Source organism: Anopheles coustani, chromosome 2, assembly GCF_943734705.1.
Source record: "Anopheles coustani chromosome 2, idAnoCousDA_361_x.2, whole genome shotgun sequence".
Taxonomy (NCBI): domain Eukaryota; kingdom Metazoa; phylum Arthropoda; class Insecta; order Diptera; family Culicidae; genus Anopheles; species Anopheles coustani.
This window is the reverse complement of record NC_071289.1, coordinates 23799454-23814552: the sequence shown is the minus strand read 5'-3', so window position 1 is coordinate 23814552 and position 15099 is coordinate 23799454. Positions and strand designations below refer to the sequence as shown.

Sequence of the window (15099 nt, the reverse complement as noted above, 5' to 3'; positions counted from 1 at the left end):
GAACTGCTAATCGAACCAGCAAACCGATCCAATCGTCCCAACGGCCGCTCGTTTCGCAATCGTCGCCAGGAATCGTTCAAGCTGGGGAATTTTCTGAAGAATCTGTGCTGGTGAGTAACAAGTGAGGTTAATCATTTTTACACGCATCATTCTAAAAGCCACATCGGTGGGCGAATGCTTATCGCAGGGAAAAGTTTTTTGCCTTATTTTTCTGCCCAAAAAAATCAAAACATGACTGTAAACAATTTCCAGTCCAATAGCAAACGCTGTCAAATCGGTCAAATGTCAAACGGGCACGAGTGTGTGGGTGCAATATGCTTTTCCATTTTTCCAGCTGCGCCAGCACACACACTGGCGTGGAGAAAAAGCAAAATAGTCAACAAAAAGAGGCAACGTAGAAACGTCAATAGTGTCGTCCACCGAGCTTAGGTCATTTGCGTTTCGCAGCGCAGAAAATTCCATTTTGGCAAATATTTGGCCCGTATGGTGTTAGCGCTTCGACACTCCAACACGCAGTTGCTTCACGACGCAACGGCTAGGCACATTTTCTTGCGGCACCCGTGGTAGCGAAAAGGTTCTCAAAATTCATGAGCTACAGGTAATCCGTGACGCGATGGAGGACGCCCCACCGCACACCATTCCATCCGCACCGGTCACGAAGGAAACGATTCCACTCATCGAGAAAACCCCCAAAAATCGCTGGTTCAGGTAATAAACGTTCCCGTTGGTGTGGTGTGCCCATTTCAAATAGTCTTTCGAAGTCATACTCTGACTGTTTTGTTGAGGATATCGAGTGCAGTGTGCTCTCCTTATCAATACAAAAATACCCGACTACGCAAGTGGTCCGATGAGTCATCACCTGCAACGTAAAGTGCGCCGTTGAAGGAGTGCTATAATCTTTACGTGCACCCACAACAAATTGCACAAGAAGAAGCTAACACGGAAATGGCTGGAAAAGAAAGGCGCTTCGCAATGTTACTATTGAGTAATTAGGGTACTTTGAAAGAGAAAGGTGGTAGGTTATTTGTTTGGAAAGTTCACAAACATGCTCACAAAAAGTTTCTGCGTGTTTAAGGCTTTAAACAAGTTTTCGCTGTGCTCATTCCATGCCATTGCTCCATTCATATCGATTATTCACTGAGGTATTTTTAAAAATTATGAAAAATCGATAAATCAGAACGACAGTAAACCGTACTTCCGTGTTTTGAGCTTCAATTATTTATGTTTCCTTCCATCGTTCTAGCTGCTGGTGCTGGGCCTGGCGAAAATGGTGTGCATCGAAGGAACTGAAGCCACGGACGATCTTCATCGGTCGGCCGCTGACGGAGAAGTTCCCGCCGAACGAGATCCGCAACCAAAAGTACAACATCTTCACCTTCCTCCCGCTGGTGCTGTTCGAGCAGTTTCGGTTCTTCCTCAATCTGTACTTCCTCATCATGGCGGTGAGCCAGTTCATTCCCGAGATCCGCATCGGCTACCTGTACACGTACTGGGGTCCGCTCGGGTTCGTCCTCGCGGTCACGATCTGCCGTGAGGCGGTCGACGATCTACGGCGGCACAAGCGCGACCGGGAAGTGAACTCGCAGAAGTACAAGCGTTTTGTCAGTGCGGACAAACCGCCGGAGTCGGTATCGTCATCGAAGCTGCGCGTCGGAGACATCATCATGGTGGAGAAGGACGAACGAGTGCCGGCCGATCTGATACTGCTGCGGACGAGCGATAAGAGCGGGGCGGTGTTCGTGCGCACGGACATGCTGGACGGGGAGACGGATTGGAAGCTGCGGTTGGCTGTTCCGGCCACCCAGAAGCTGGCCACCCACGGGGAGTTGTTGAACGTGAACGCCTCGCTGTACGTGGAAAAGCCGCAGAGAGATATTCACACGTTTATCGGCACCTATTCGAAGGTAAGGCAATGAAACTGTTTGATCGTTACTCGATTTTGCAAACATTATAGTTTCATTATAGTGCTTTTCCTTCTTATGATATTATGAACTTCTTTTCCTGTAAAAAGTCTCTTCTAACAACAGTTTCCAACTTTCCAAATGATTTTAGCTTGGAGGTACCGAGGACGAAGGCCTCAATGTGGAGAACACACTGTGGGCAAACACGGTCGTCGCATCGGGAACAGCGATCGGCATCGTCATATACACTGGCAGTGAAACGCGCAGCGTCATGAACAACTCGCAACCGCGCTCGAAAGTCGGTCTGCTCGATCTGGAAATCAACGGGCTTACGAAGGTACTGTTCTGCGCCGTCATTGGGCTATCGTTTGCGATGATGTGCCTGAAGGGCTTCAACGGCCCGTGGTATCGGTACATGTTCCGTTTCGTGCTGCTGTTCTCGTACATCATCCCGATCAGTCTGCGCGTGAACCTCGACATGGGCAAGGCGTTCTACTCTTGGCAGATCCAGAACGATGACGAAATCAAGGGAACGGTCGTCCGATCGACCACTATCCCGGAGGAGCTGGGTCGCATGTCGTACTTGCTGACGGACAAAACGGGCACACTTACGCAGAACGAGATGATCTTCAAAAAGATCCACGTCGGTACGGCTGCGTACGGGCGCGATACGTTCCCGATGGTTTCCGCGGCCATCCAGTCGGTGTACGGGACGATCTCGACGCCGGCCGATGCATCCCCAGAGGCACCCGCACCGGACTATCAGCCGAAGCTACGCAAACCGGACGGATGGCGCATCTGGGAGTCGGTGAAGGCACTCGCTCTCTGTCACAACGTTACACCCGTGTACGAAACCAACGGTGGCGGTGGCAGTGGTGTTGGTGGTGGTGGCGGTGCTGGTGGATCTATTTCATCATCCTCTTCCGGTGCGGAGCGGCGACAATCGCCGGCTCGTTCGATCTCCGTCGAGGCTGGCGAACCATCGGGCTCGGCCGTGAAGCCACCAACAGAGAAAACCTACCAAGCATCCAGCCCCGATGAGATTGCACTGGTCAAGTGGACGGAATCGGTCGGTTTGACGTTGGTCCAGCGCGATCTGAACACCATGACGCTGCAGATACGGGACGCAACGCGGGAATCGCGTGGAAGCAACATGAACGAAAACGCGTCGATCAACACGACGGTCACAAGCCTCTCGGTGAACTCGAAGACCGACCTCAACTCGCCATCGAGCGCGGGAAGCGTGACGTCGCTGAACTCTATGCTCGCACCCGGCGCTCCCGGAGTCATGAAGTACCAGATCCTACAAACGTTTCCCTTCACGAGCGAAAACAAGCGCATGGGCATCATTGTGCGCGAGGTTAACGGGGGCGAGATCACGTTCTACCTGAAGGGCGCGGACGTGGTCATGTCGGGTATTGTGCAGTACAACGACTGGCTGGCGGAGGAAAGTGGCAATATGGCACGGGAGGGCCTCCGGACGCTCGTCGTCGCGAAGAAAGTACTGAGTGAGGACCAATACAACGACTTCATGATGCGCTATAACGCGGCGAAAGTGAGTGTGACGGATCGCGTCACGAAGGTGGCCGCCGTCATCGAGAGTCTCGAGCGAGAGATGGAGCTGCTGTGTCTGACCGGTGTCGAGGATCGGCTGCAGGAGCGTGTGCGACCCACCCTGGAGCTGCTGCGGAATGCCGGCATCAAGATCTGGATGCTCACCGGGGACAAACTCGAGACGGCTACGTGCATCGCGAAGTCGTCCCACCTGGTCGGTCGCAACCAGAGCATTCATGTGCTGAAGAGTGTGTTGACGCGCACGGATGCCCACTTGGAGCTGAATCAGTTCCGCCGGAAGCAGGATTGCGCGCTGGTGGTGTCCGGTGAGAGTCTCGAGGTGTGCCTGCAATACTATCAGCCGGAGTTTATGGAGCTAGCCACGGCCTGTCCGGCGGTGGTCTGCTGTCGGTGCAGCCCGACCCAGAAAGCGCAGGTAGTTTCCCTCATCCAGAAGTACTCGGGCAAGCGGACGTGCGCCGTCGGTGATGGGGGCAACGATGTTAGCATGATCCAGCAAGCGGACGCCGGTATCGGTATCGAGGGTCGGGAGGGCAAACAGGCGTCACTGGCAGGTGACTTCAGTATACCGCAATTCTCGCACATCGCCCGGCTGCTGATCGTCCACGGACGACGTTCGTACAAACGATCGGCGGCGCTTTCGCAGTTCGTCATCCACCGTGGCTTGATCATCTCGACGATGCAGGCAGTTTTCTCGGCCGTCTTCTACCTATCGTCAGTCGCGCTGTACCAGGGCTTCCTGATGGTGGGTTACGCGACGCTCTACACCATGTTCCCGGTGTTCTCGCTCGTGCTCGATCAGGACATCAGCGCGAACATCGCCATTACCTACCCGGAGCTGTACAAAGAGCTGTCCAAAGGTCGCAGTCTCAGCTACAAGACGTTCTTCATGTGGGTGCTGATCAGTATCTACCAGGGTAAGGACTAGCAATCATTATGTCCCTTGTAATTTTCTCCAAACTCTAGAATGATATACAAGTTTGTGTTGTCGTTCTTACTTTGTTGGCTTTTATGTTGCTGTGTGCTTTATTCAATGGTTGTAGCTAAAGGCTATATGAAACAGGAGCATTTCAATATCCACACCATATTTGATCTTGTTTTCCCAAGCCTTGCTTGAATTTAAGTTAAAATGCAACGAACAAAGACTTGTTTTGTTAAACCATTTCCATTCTACTTCAGGCGGGGTTATCATGTACGGTGCGTTGATCCTATTCGAGGACGAGTTCATCCATATCGTGGCAATCAGTTTCTCTGCCCTCATCTTAACGGAGCTGATTATGGTAGCTTTAACGATTCGCACGTGGCACAGGTAAGCTATATGGTTCTTTTCTGCTGACGAGCAGCGTAGAGAATCCCTACTGATGCTTGACTTCCCCTCCGTAGATTGATGGTCATTGCGGAACTGTTCAGCTTGTTGCTTTACATCGTCTCACTCGCCGTGTTGCACGAGTACTTCGGTATGTTCGCCAACTTACGTTTCTTCGCCGAAAGGTTCCACCATGTTTTCTTCAACGTTTCTTTTTTTCTTTTGCAGATTGGGAATTCATCTGGTCGTGGGATTTCCTCTGGAAGGTGCTGGTCATTACGCTCGTCTCCTGTCTTCCGCTGTACATTCTGAAGTTCTTGCGCAAAAAGTTCTCACCGCCGTCGTATTCGAAGCTCTCCTAAGAAGGGCTACCGACTCGAGTGGCCTCAAAAACTGCGACCGGTTTATTGTTTTTCTTCTCATTTACCCTTATTCGTTCTTTGTCTATCCTATTATCTATTTATTATTAACCTACACCCAAACCCATTACTTCAGCGGAAGGCAGTTCCGATGGCTTATGGAGTAATGTGTGTTTAAATGGGATACATTGAATTACATTTACACCTACTACGAAGATGGAACAACAAGTGTACAAAAAGTACATACATCTCGATCCAACTACTAACGATCGTTTGTTTTACGCTTAAAATGGCTCATCTTGTCTATGCGTTGTATTGAAGTTTAATTTAATCGTGATATTTTCCTATACACAATACGGAGAGTTGTTTGTTTTGAAAATTTTGCTCGTTGTTTCCCACATATGACGTATATTTAAAGTAATGTATGCTAAGCTTTCGATTCAAACCATCAGTATGAGGCAGAAGCGCAGAGATTGGAAGAAAGGCAAGTTTACACGGTGGTGTCGGTAGCGCCGGCAGAACTAGCAGTAACAGATAAAACACACTGGACACCATTAACGAAAGCCATCAGGCGCCGGAGAAACATTAATTAAGTAGTACCAACTTGTTAAAACCAGTGTCTAACGAATATCAAAGTGATCAACATTTTTAAATAGTAACCAACACAAGCGTCAAGCGTTTATTTTTACTAAAACAAAACACACAAAACCAGGAACCATACTATACACGCACACGAAAAACAAATCCACAGAACTCAACTCAAACGAAGGTGGAAAAAAGGCAGATGAAAGCGGTTGGTTTATCAGCTGGCCAGGAAACGAAGGTGAAAGCTTTGAGTGGAATAAAAAAAAGTGGAGGATTAAACATTGAGAAACGCAAAACAGAACAAAACTAAATGGACTCACTGAACAAATAAATAAAACATTTAAACAACCGTTATTTGTTCTGTTGCATTATACTGTTCCGAATCATAACTTGGTCATCGCGCGTGCATTAAAAGAAAACTAAAGGTAAAACTTAAGAAATCGTTCAGTCACTGTTTATTTAAAAAATAGCTTAGCTTGCGAGAAAAGAGCAGAAACAGTCCGGTGGTCTAGAACAGACCGAGAGAGAGAGAGAGAGACGACCACTCGATGGCAATTCCCTAGGATGACAAGGGAATTGGGGCGTTCGTCAAAATCCGTTCACCGCTCCTTTCCCTCTAAGCGTCATTAATATTTTTCTTAATCCACGGAAGGAAGGAGGTGACACGCGTGTACACACCCGGATACTGGCCCTTGCCGCATCCGATACCCCAGGATACGACGCCAACCTGCGTCCACTTGCCATCGTTCACCATCAACGGTCCACCGGAGTCACCCTGAAAGATTGGAAGGAATGCTGCTTTACTACTCACAAGAGCGCGAGTCGGTTTGAAGATTACTTACGCTACAGGAATCCTTGGCCGCCTGTCCGGCGCACAGCATCGTGTCGATAATGCCGCCCGGCGCCGCCGGACCATACTTTACCCTGCACTCGTTGTTCGTCCAGATGGGCAAGTTCACTTCCTGCAGAATCGCCGGCTGTGGTCCATCTATGGAAAACAGGGAGGAACACATTAGGTAATCGTGGCAACGCTGTTAACTCGTGCCAAGCACGTACTTTCTCTCAAGCTGCCCCAACCGATGACGGTGGCCGTTAGTCCGTTGTAGGCCCTCGAATTGTCCGCTGCCGGCAGGCAGACGGGTCGTACTTGCTTCGTAAAGGGGACCGGTTGGTCCATCGTTAGCACCGCCACGTCGTTGTACTGCGAAGTTTGAAGAGAGTTAACCAGAGCTCCACGATTTTAACGTCGTTCGTTACAACTCACCAACGTGCGCGAGTCAAAGCCACGATGTCGAACCAGACGCTTGACGCGTCGCTCCACGTGCTGAACCTCGGTGTTCGAGCGGATGTTGTGATCGCCAAGCTTCACTGACAGTCGCGCCACGTCGTACGAGCTCATGCTGGGGAAAAAGGGAGAGGTGGGTTTTGCAAATGAAAATGAAACATTTAACCATCTTTTGCCCGTCATTCCGAACTCACTGTGCCACGCAGTGGGCTGCGGTCAGGATGTGGATGTTGTCGATGAGCGAACCGCCGCAAAACTGTCGTCCATTATTGAACAGTCCCGCTATCCAGGGCCACTCGTTCGGATCAGCGTTGTGCCCACCGACGATGCGCTCCGTGTCCTGGCGATGGAAGACAAGCAAGCGACAAGTGTATTTGTCATGCGTATTGCATACTTTTAGGCGGAAATATGTTACGGCTCGGTTGATGACGTGGGTAATTTTCAAATAAACGCGTTTAAATATTCCTTCGGCTCATAAGCACAGTGGCACCCTCTCGACGGCGTGGGTTCGAATGCCAACCAAGAGGACTGACTAAACTATTAAATATAAACGTTCCTGATTGTTAAAAAATTAAATTAACCAACGTTTTGGTGCTAAGAAAATGCTATGCAATGCTATGAAAGTTAACAGATGATATAAATGAGTAAAGATTAACATACACGAATTTCAAGATCACATTGCGAAATTCAATGTTCAAAAAATATGTCGCCATTCAGGGAGTCCCCCTTTATCTGTCTGGTGACCATCGATCATTGATAAACGAAATCATGATCAAGAATTGCAAATGCGTCTTGCGTATTCAAACCATAACCCAAGGAGAACCCTGCTGCACTTGCCTACCAAAGGTATCCATGCCTACCTAAAAGAACCTTGCCGAGTGTATTTTTGGTAGGCATGGACACCTCATAACCTACCAATAATTTGTTTTGGGAGGCACCGCAGTGGAAAGAGGTACTGGCTGTCAAACCTTTGTTTGTTTACTATTTACTGTTTACTGTGCAAGTCTGGCCAACTAGCAAGCATTCGACCGTGTACCAGCGTATTCGTTGTTTAATTATTTGTTTGAGTTTTGTTGAAACATGGAAGCAAAAGGGCAGGAAAGAAAACAGGAAGGGACGATGACCCTCATCGACAGGTATAGAAACTGCAACGCAGTGTAAATAGTTGGTCGGTGGCCAACGGACTTCGCGGCGATCATCGGTTGTTACCGGTTGTAACATAGTATCGGTGGCCAGTGTTCGATAGCAGCGCTTGGATTGACCGACTCGGGGTGGTTAACCGGGGCCGGGTTAACTCGCATCAGACAGTAAGTACGTGTGTAAGAACCCACAGCAGAGAGTTCTTACTGATGATGATTTCTCCGTGCTTTTCACACATTTCAGGGTCTCGACAAGGAGGAAGAAGCGGCTTGAAATAATCATCAATGCGTTCTACGTGTTTTCACTGGCCATGACGGAGTGGTGCTGCACATCGTACATCGAAGGAGCCTGCTACGATCCGTGGTCGCTGTTTGCCAGCACGAACCAGAGGAGGCGTCGGACGATTTCTGAACATTTCCCCTGATTGCCTTCCGAACCGGACGATATGTATATAATATTATCGTTGTATCAAAATAATAAAACAATCAAAAACATTATCCTGCATGAAAATAATTATTTTGGGAAAGAAAAGATATCCTGAACCCAGCTCATATAATCTACTACGAATGGATATACGTTTTTTACGCGTATAGCCAGAAATAGGTGTTATAAACACGTTGCACAGTCACGTTGTCAAAACAGTTCTCTTTTGCGGTGTCCCGCAAGTATCAAGAGAATTGTTTTACCCTTCTTTTCAGAAGTGTTTTACATCCAAAATTGCATAGGAAATCTGCTGCAAAAGAAGGTGTAAAACACTTCTGAAAAGAAGAGCGATCAGGTCTCAAGAGAATTCTTTTACATCAAAATGACGCCAAAATTTCTCGTTGGGAAGTTATGTGACGAGAACGGAAGAATATGTAAATGAATTAATCTTGTGCGCACTGGAGAATAATGTGGAAAAGTAAAAAAAAAGGATTCGATGATCGGCCATCCGTCAAATTGTGTCGACTTACCGGATTACCATTTTTCACACCGCAAGCGGCGCTGAGCGAGTCGCCGGTGATGACCCCGGAGGAAGCCGGCGGAACGGTGGCGATCTCGAGGGGCGGATGCGTGGGAACGGGCGGTGGCCAGACACCGATCGGTTGCCCGGGAGAGGGCGGCTGCGGTGGTGCCGGCTGTCCCGGTTGATTCGGCACCTGGGGAGGGCGGGGTCGCGTGGGCCACGTCGTCGTTGGGCGCTGCGTAGGTTCGGAAATGCCGACGGAGGAAACGGTGGTCGGGACGGGCGGTTGCGCCGGACCGCCAAATGCGGGCGGGTGGGTGGCGGGCGTGTGATCTGGCGGATGCGTCGGAATTGGTGGCGGCCAGCTGGGATAGTTGTTGTTCTTGTTGGGCGGTTTGGGGGGCGCACCGATGAAGGTGGGTGGCGCTGGTATCCCGGATGGAGGCTCGAGGACGGGCGACGCGTCGGGGATAGGCAGCGGGGTGATGGGGTTGGTGCAGCATACTCCGAACGCTTGACGACCCTGCTCGTTGAAGTAGCTGCAGGTGTCGTAGTTCCCGAGAACCCACGACTCCCAGACGCTCAGGTCCGGCACCTTGAAGTAGGGATAGCATGTGCGGAACGAGGTGCAGAAGCCGAGGTGACCTTTGGCCGTCAGACAGGGACTACCATCGCCGAGGGCCTGCTTCCAGTCGGCGCCGGAAACACGTGGTGTCAACCAAATGTGGCGCGGTTGTCGGGGCTTCAGCTCGGTAGCTGGAAATTTAAAGTTGCATAACCATTTAGCAATATTTTTTTAAGCACATAATATCACATTTATACATAATCATTGTGGTTATACCAAACGAAATTAAGCAAATTGAACAAATATTTGAACCGATCGCAAAATGTATGTGAGTTACAGAAGTTTTAATCAGGTATATATGTTTAGAATTGAAAACACCTATATTTTATTTTCTAAGACAGTAAAAACAATTCCAAAAATATGAAATCATTATACATAAACCTGAAGTTGGTATCAGTAAAAATTGTTTGATCGCTGTACACATTAAAAATGAATTAAATGAAAAGTTTATACAGACTCCTAAAGTGACTCATTAAGTGACTATTGAGGATTGTGTATATAACATTAACATTTTCTTATAAACAGTTCTTTGTTTTATTTGCAGTATCTGTACAATGTGGTCATAAAAGGCGATCGATTAATACATCGGTAACCATCGCCATAAATCACTGTCAGCCATAGGTTAACCAACTGAGAAGATATTCTTCCAACTGTCCCGAACCCGTTGCTTTCCTTGTATCAAATGGGACCAAAAACGAAAGGATTAAAAAATGATCTAATAACATAAAATGACTCAGAAAGACACAAAGGAATATAAAACCCAAGGAAAAAGGGAGAAGAAGAAGAGAAAAACTCGAATCACACGTATGTAAGTGTCCGCGGCTGTACACGTCGCCGTTTCCACACTCTCCCGCGATCATTGAGTTTTTTTTAGTCGTTTCATGTTTATCATTTGATTGATATTTTTGTTTTTATTTCAGAGTTCGTTCACACCTTCGCGGCGATATTTGAATACATTTACATATCTTAATACTTGCACGTTGCGGGAGGAACGAACGAAAGGCGAGCGACGACGATGGGCAACGGAATGAAAAAAAAAGAATAAAATCAAAAACTCCCGAAAGCTGGTTTGCTTCAATTGTGGTCCAGGAATAAAGCAGATATGATCGATCGAGCCTGCCGATATCAATCAATTTGCTGACATTATTAACCCACATGTACAACGACGAAGGCCAACGCCAGCGAGATGCTGAATGTTGGTCCTGCTTGAAGACCGACGTGCTTTCTGGACTTTCGACATGTAAACAAGCGAAGCAGGCGGAGAGGTGAAGTGGAAAACTGGGAAACCACCACATGGCAAATCGTGCAAACTGTGACGAAGCCGAAAGATTCGGGTGTCCTCGAAGCTGAAGCACGGATGAGATCAACGACCTGTGATGTTGGTTGTTTGATACTTTTCTAAACTACTATGTCTCCTTCTTTAAATGGCTTGAACTTTAAAAAGCAGTTGGATTTATTTGTTTACAACTGCGCTTAAAAAATGAAAGGTTTCGAGTCTATGCAAACACGTAATGGACCTTACATAGATACCATATTCCACATTGGTTTATATTTAAACATCAAAGTTTGAGACAGAAACTTCATCTATCAGCAGTATTTTTGATTATTCTTTTTTTTTTAAAGATTTTTGTGACATAATAGAGAGCAATAAGAATATTTAAAAAACACACAACAACATATTGAATTTTCTTCTTGCGTAGTAGAAACGCGATTCATTTGGTCATTTAAACATGTGTTTAAATTTAACTAAAGTGGATTATTGATCCTTTTAATTAAGATGGCACACTTTCATCATTAGGTTTTCCACCAGGACAGTTTAATATTTATCTCAGCATCGTTTCAGGTATATCATTTCTTGTGTCACTGTTTTAAAATGTGGGACACTCGATATGGTCCTACTTCTCCATCCAGTCTCCAACGAATGGGAGAAAACGTAGAAAACTAAGTTATTTTCGCACCTAGCCCAAGGATGTCCCAACGGGTATGAAACAAGGGGAAAAAGAAAGCCCATCGACTGGCCGAAGTTGCTCCAACTTGTCAATCGAATATTCTGTGCTAATGAGTCCCCGGCTCAGACTGGATGCTAAAAGCGTGTCGGCTTGTTTTCTCAGCGGTATTTACCCATGACCATAACAGTACTTTCTTCTTTGGCGCAAAATGGCGCGAAATGTGTAAACATAAATAGCACAAGAGAGAGGGACAGAGATAAAAGCAAGCAGCATCATAAAAACGAATCGCCTTCGGCTCCGGGTGCGGCATCCTGTCCGTGTTGATCCAGCGCATAAATCTACGAAGAAGCGAACTAGAATATCAATGTGCAGTAGTGGTCATGAAATGATGCACCGAAGCAAACAAAGCATTGCCGTCTACTCCTCGATCGACAAAGGTTGTAAAAAGCGCATTTTCTTTGACCATTTACCATCGCCCGCCCATTGCACCTTTTCCACAATCCTTCGGGAAGAATAAATATGAAGAAAAAGCGCACTCAAGCAAACCTGCTGCGGCGCATAAATAAAACATAAAGAAAACATTCTTGCCGATCATGGAACAAAGTCTAGTTTAATCTTGCTGTAATACGCTCCAGGACACACCCATCGCTACCAGTAGCGCCATTGAAAGGGGAAAATAAAACATGACTTTTAATTAAAACTTGTAGCGAACCTCTTCGTTCGCTTGTGTTATTTTCAATAGCCCGGACGAATGGTAGGTCCGTCAGCCATTAGGCAGACCCTACATAATTAGTTGTTTGCAGGTTTATCAATCAAAGGAAGCATGGATGGAGCCGCCCATCGCTTGGCACTCACTCGATCGAACTAGAGATCAGCAACACTAGGTAATGGTAGCAGTATATTGTGGACATAAAAGAGTTGAACAAGAAACCAGTACAGAATATGTATTTGTAGTATGATTCATAATGACAGCAAATCATTTCGAAGATTAATATGGATTGAAGCACGAACAGATGAAAATTTACATCCTTTTAATTTTGTGTAAATAATTAGTACGTGCAAAACAAATGGCAATGTTTTAATATAAATATCAGGTAAATTTAAAACAAAACATAGACTATGGCCAAGCAATATGTAGAATTCAAATATGCGTTAGTATACTCCTCTTAACAGTATGAAGGCGTCATGTTTTGTTTGAGTAAAATAACTTGCTTATTTGATTTTTAATTTGATTTGATTTGATACAAAATGCAAGAGTGTAAAAACAATTAGGAAAGTACAGACTTAAAACATATTAAACAAACCCTTTTATCATAAATAAATACAAAGTGCAATTCAAACATCAAACACCGAACTCTGCCATAAAGCATTTAAATTCAAAATTGTTTTATTTTTTATACGTAATTGTGGTATGTCAGTAGGATTTAGGTAATCTTTTACTATGAAACAATATGCAATGGTAATTAATAGATGATCATAAAAGTTTGGCCACGTAGCAGACAACGTCCACGTGCTATACAACGTCCAGTGTTCATACCCTTTGAAACCGGAGAGTAATGAACGTTCTCTCGCCGGTGCGCACCTGATCGGAATGGATGATGAGTCGCGTGGAAAGTAGTAAAACTCCTGCCTCCATCCCATTTTGCCCCCTCGCAGACCGTGCGATGAACTTACGCATGGCGTGGAAAGTACATGCTTGATTTTTCTTCCACCATATTGCCCCTAGTTAACTCCTCCGCTGAGGCCACCCCATCCCTTCTAGGTGACGATGGCCTTTACGGTGTTTCGGATGACACATTTCGCAAGCTGCTGCCAGGGCCGTGTTTAATGGGTCTGTTTATGTTTGCTTCGCATCGCGGTCACAATTTCGGGCGAAACGGAAATTGTTTCCCGATGACGTGGTGGCGTGCGGAGGCGTTTTATTCGGGGAATGCGATCGATGATCGGTTGTGGGGGAGCGAAACTGAAGATCGGACACTTGAAACGGAGAGTAGCAAGTTTTAAACCAGCGTTCGAACAAACATTTGGAATACTTTTATTGCTTGGCTTTTAAGCGAAACAATCGATCACTTGCCATAACAAGCAAGAAATCTATACATCCGCAACATCCTGACACTTTTTCCTTGTTTAGTTGTGGAAAACGGAAAAGGTTCCGTAGATACCATGCCTATCCCAAACCGGTACCTACAAGATGGGTTTTTTTTTTGTTCCAGCTTACAATTGTTCCTGAGCGATGCCTTCTGTCCTCGACCTTTTTCACGGTCCTATCGATATGAACCAGTTCTTGAAGAAACCTTCGCCTTGTTCGATTCCCAGGTGGAGCAGAAAATCTCTTCCCTTTTAAAGCGAGTGTCGGGATTTGGGGTGGCAAATACGGGAGGTACCACCTTGCGGACAAAATGTCACGCGTAAATGGCATCCATTCTTGTATCGTTTTTTTTGTTGTTTTATTTTTTCTCGGGGTTGTTTGTTTTACGCCAGCTCAAAATACCACACGGAAAACAGATTAAACTAACGCAAACAATAAAAAAAACAATTAGCCAAACAGCAGCCACCATCCATCGGTGGACAATATTTTCCTTTGTTGAGCAATATTTTTCAGCGTCTTTGTCACGTTCTTCCGTGGACGGTTCCTGATTCAAGCTCGCTCCATCAAGCGTGGAGAAGCGAACGCGTCCACGTCCGAACAGGACGTTGTTTGGGCGTTACAGGTTCATTGCTCTTTTAGTATGTAACCAGCATGCACTGTGCTAAATCGGAAACAACTACGCAGTATTTTTTCTACGCCATGGAGGGCGGGAAGGAATTTCGCTTCGTTCTACTTAACCGGAGACGGAAAAAATTGAAGAGTTTTTTTTTAATAAGGAAGAGCTTTTTTTATGCACTGATGTTTCATTTGCTTCTTGAAAAAGTTGATTCTTGGCAAAGAAATTTAGCGTTGAAAAGGGGTATTATACAAAACATTTTACAACAAACTGGTGTAAACATTTAAAGTGTTTCATATCACGGAACTTTCAACAGAGTTTCACAACCATCACAAGCCGTTTTTGAATAAAAATGTGTCATCCTAAGCCATCTCATACCGTGCACTCTTCGTTGAAGTCTTTCGTTCTGCTTGAAACCATACAAGCGACGAACCCTTAAACTCGAACCCTAGGCGACACACTTCACTTCACGTACCTTCAATCACCACCGTATCGTCGGTCGATTTGTCCTCGCTAGCACCAGCATCTTGGGCGCTGATAGCGATAACTGTTGCAAAGGCAAGTACGAGACAGAAATTCGCTAGCGCGAACATTGCGCCTATACTTTGCCGCTGGCCCCACGAGGAAAGAACTGAACTTTTTTTTCTTCTTTCACTCAGTACATGCACTCACAAACAGACGGCGAACTTTTTAGTAAATCTCTTCACCAAAAGGGGACCCAAA

At 46.4% G+C, this 15099-nt stretch overlaps 2 protein-coding genes across 4 annotated transcripts; one reads left to right on the top strand and one right to left on the bottom strand.

Annotated features, from left to right (window-relative positions):
• LOC131267759 (probable phospholipid-transporting ATPase IIB) lies at positions 1 to 6071 on the top strand. 3 transcript variants are annotated; one of them, XM_058270713.1, is made up of 7 exons: positions 673 to 708; positions 1244 to 1904; positions 2053 to 3043; positions 3188 to 4393; positions 4656 to 4785; positions 4860 to 4933; positions 5011 to 6071. In XM_058270713.1, the coding sequence occupies exons 2-7, from the start codon at positions 1437 to 1439 to the stop codon at positions 5142 to 5144; spliced, it is 3003 nt and encodes a 1000-aa protein (XP_058126696.1). In that variant the 5' UTR covers positions 673 to 708; positions 1244 to 1436; the 3' UTR covers positions 5145 to 6071. The 3 variants fall into 3 exon arrangements, with proteins under 3 accessions (XP_058126694.1, XP_058126696.1, XP_058126695.1); XM_058270711.1 differs by lacking the exon at positions 673 to 708 and adding an exon at positions 1 to 110 and having other exon boundaries at positions 2053 to 4393; XM_058270712.1 differs by having other exon boundaries at positions 695 to 708; positions 2053 to 4393.
• A 271-nt stretch (positions 6072 to 6342) lies between these two features.
• LOC131264116 (transmembrane protease serine 9) lies at positions 6343 to 14969 on the bottom strand. The gene is made up of 7 exons (XM_058266405.1): positions 14852 to 14969; positions 9105 to 9853; positions 7206 to 7351; positions 6991 to 7126; positions 6783 to 6927; positions 6569 to 6714; positions 6343 to 6501 (listed from the first exon to the last, which is right to left on the bottom strand). The coding sequence occupies exons 1-7, from the start codon at positions 14967 to 14969 to the stop codon at positions 6343 to 6345; spliced, it is 1599 nt and encodes a 532-aa protein (XP_058122388.1).
• Positions 14970 to 15099: the final 130 nt, after the last annotated feature.

Excerpts from the sequence above, each read along its gene's own strand:
- LOC131267759 (XM_058270711.1), top strand. The coding sequence starts at position 1,437 with ATGGCGGTGAGCCAGTTCATTCCCGAGATCCGCATCGGCTACCTGTAC. Across the intron at positions 1,905-2,052 it reads TTATCGGCACCTATTCGAAG|CTTGGAGGTACCGAGGACGA; the intron begins GTAAGGCAATGA and ends AAATGATTTTAG. Across the intron at positions 4,394-4,655 it reads GCTGATCAGTATCTACCAGG|GCGGGGTTATCATGTACGGT; the intron begins GTAAGGACTAGC and ends ATTCTACTTCAG.
- LOC131264116 (XM_058266405.1), bottom strand. The coding sequence starts at position 14,969 with ATGTTCGCGCTAGCGAATTTCTGTCTCGTACTTGCCTTTGCAACAGTT. Across the intron at positions 9,854-14,851 it reads CGATACGGTGGTGATTGAAG|CTACCGAGCTGAAGCCCCGA; the intron begins GTACGTGAAGTG and ends TTAAATTTCCAG. Across the intron at positions 7,127-7,205 it reads GCAGCCCACTGCGTGGCACA|CATGAGCTCGTACGACGTGG; the intron begins GTGAGTTCGGAA and ends CTTTTTCCCCAG.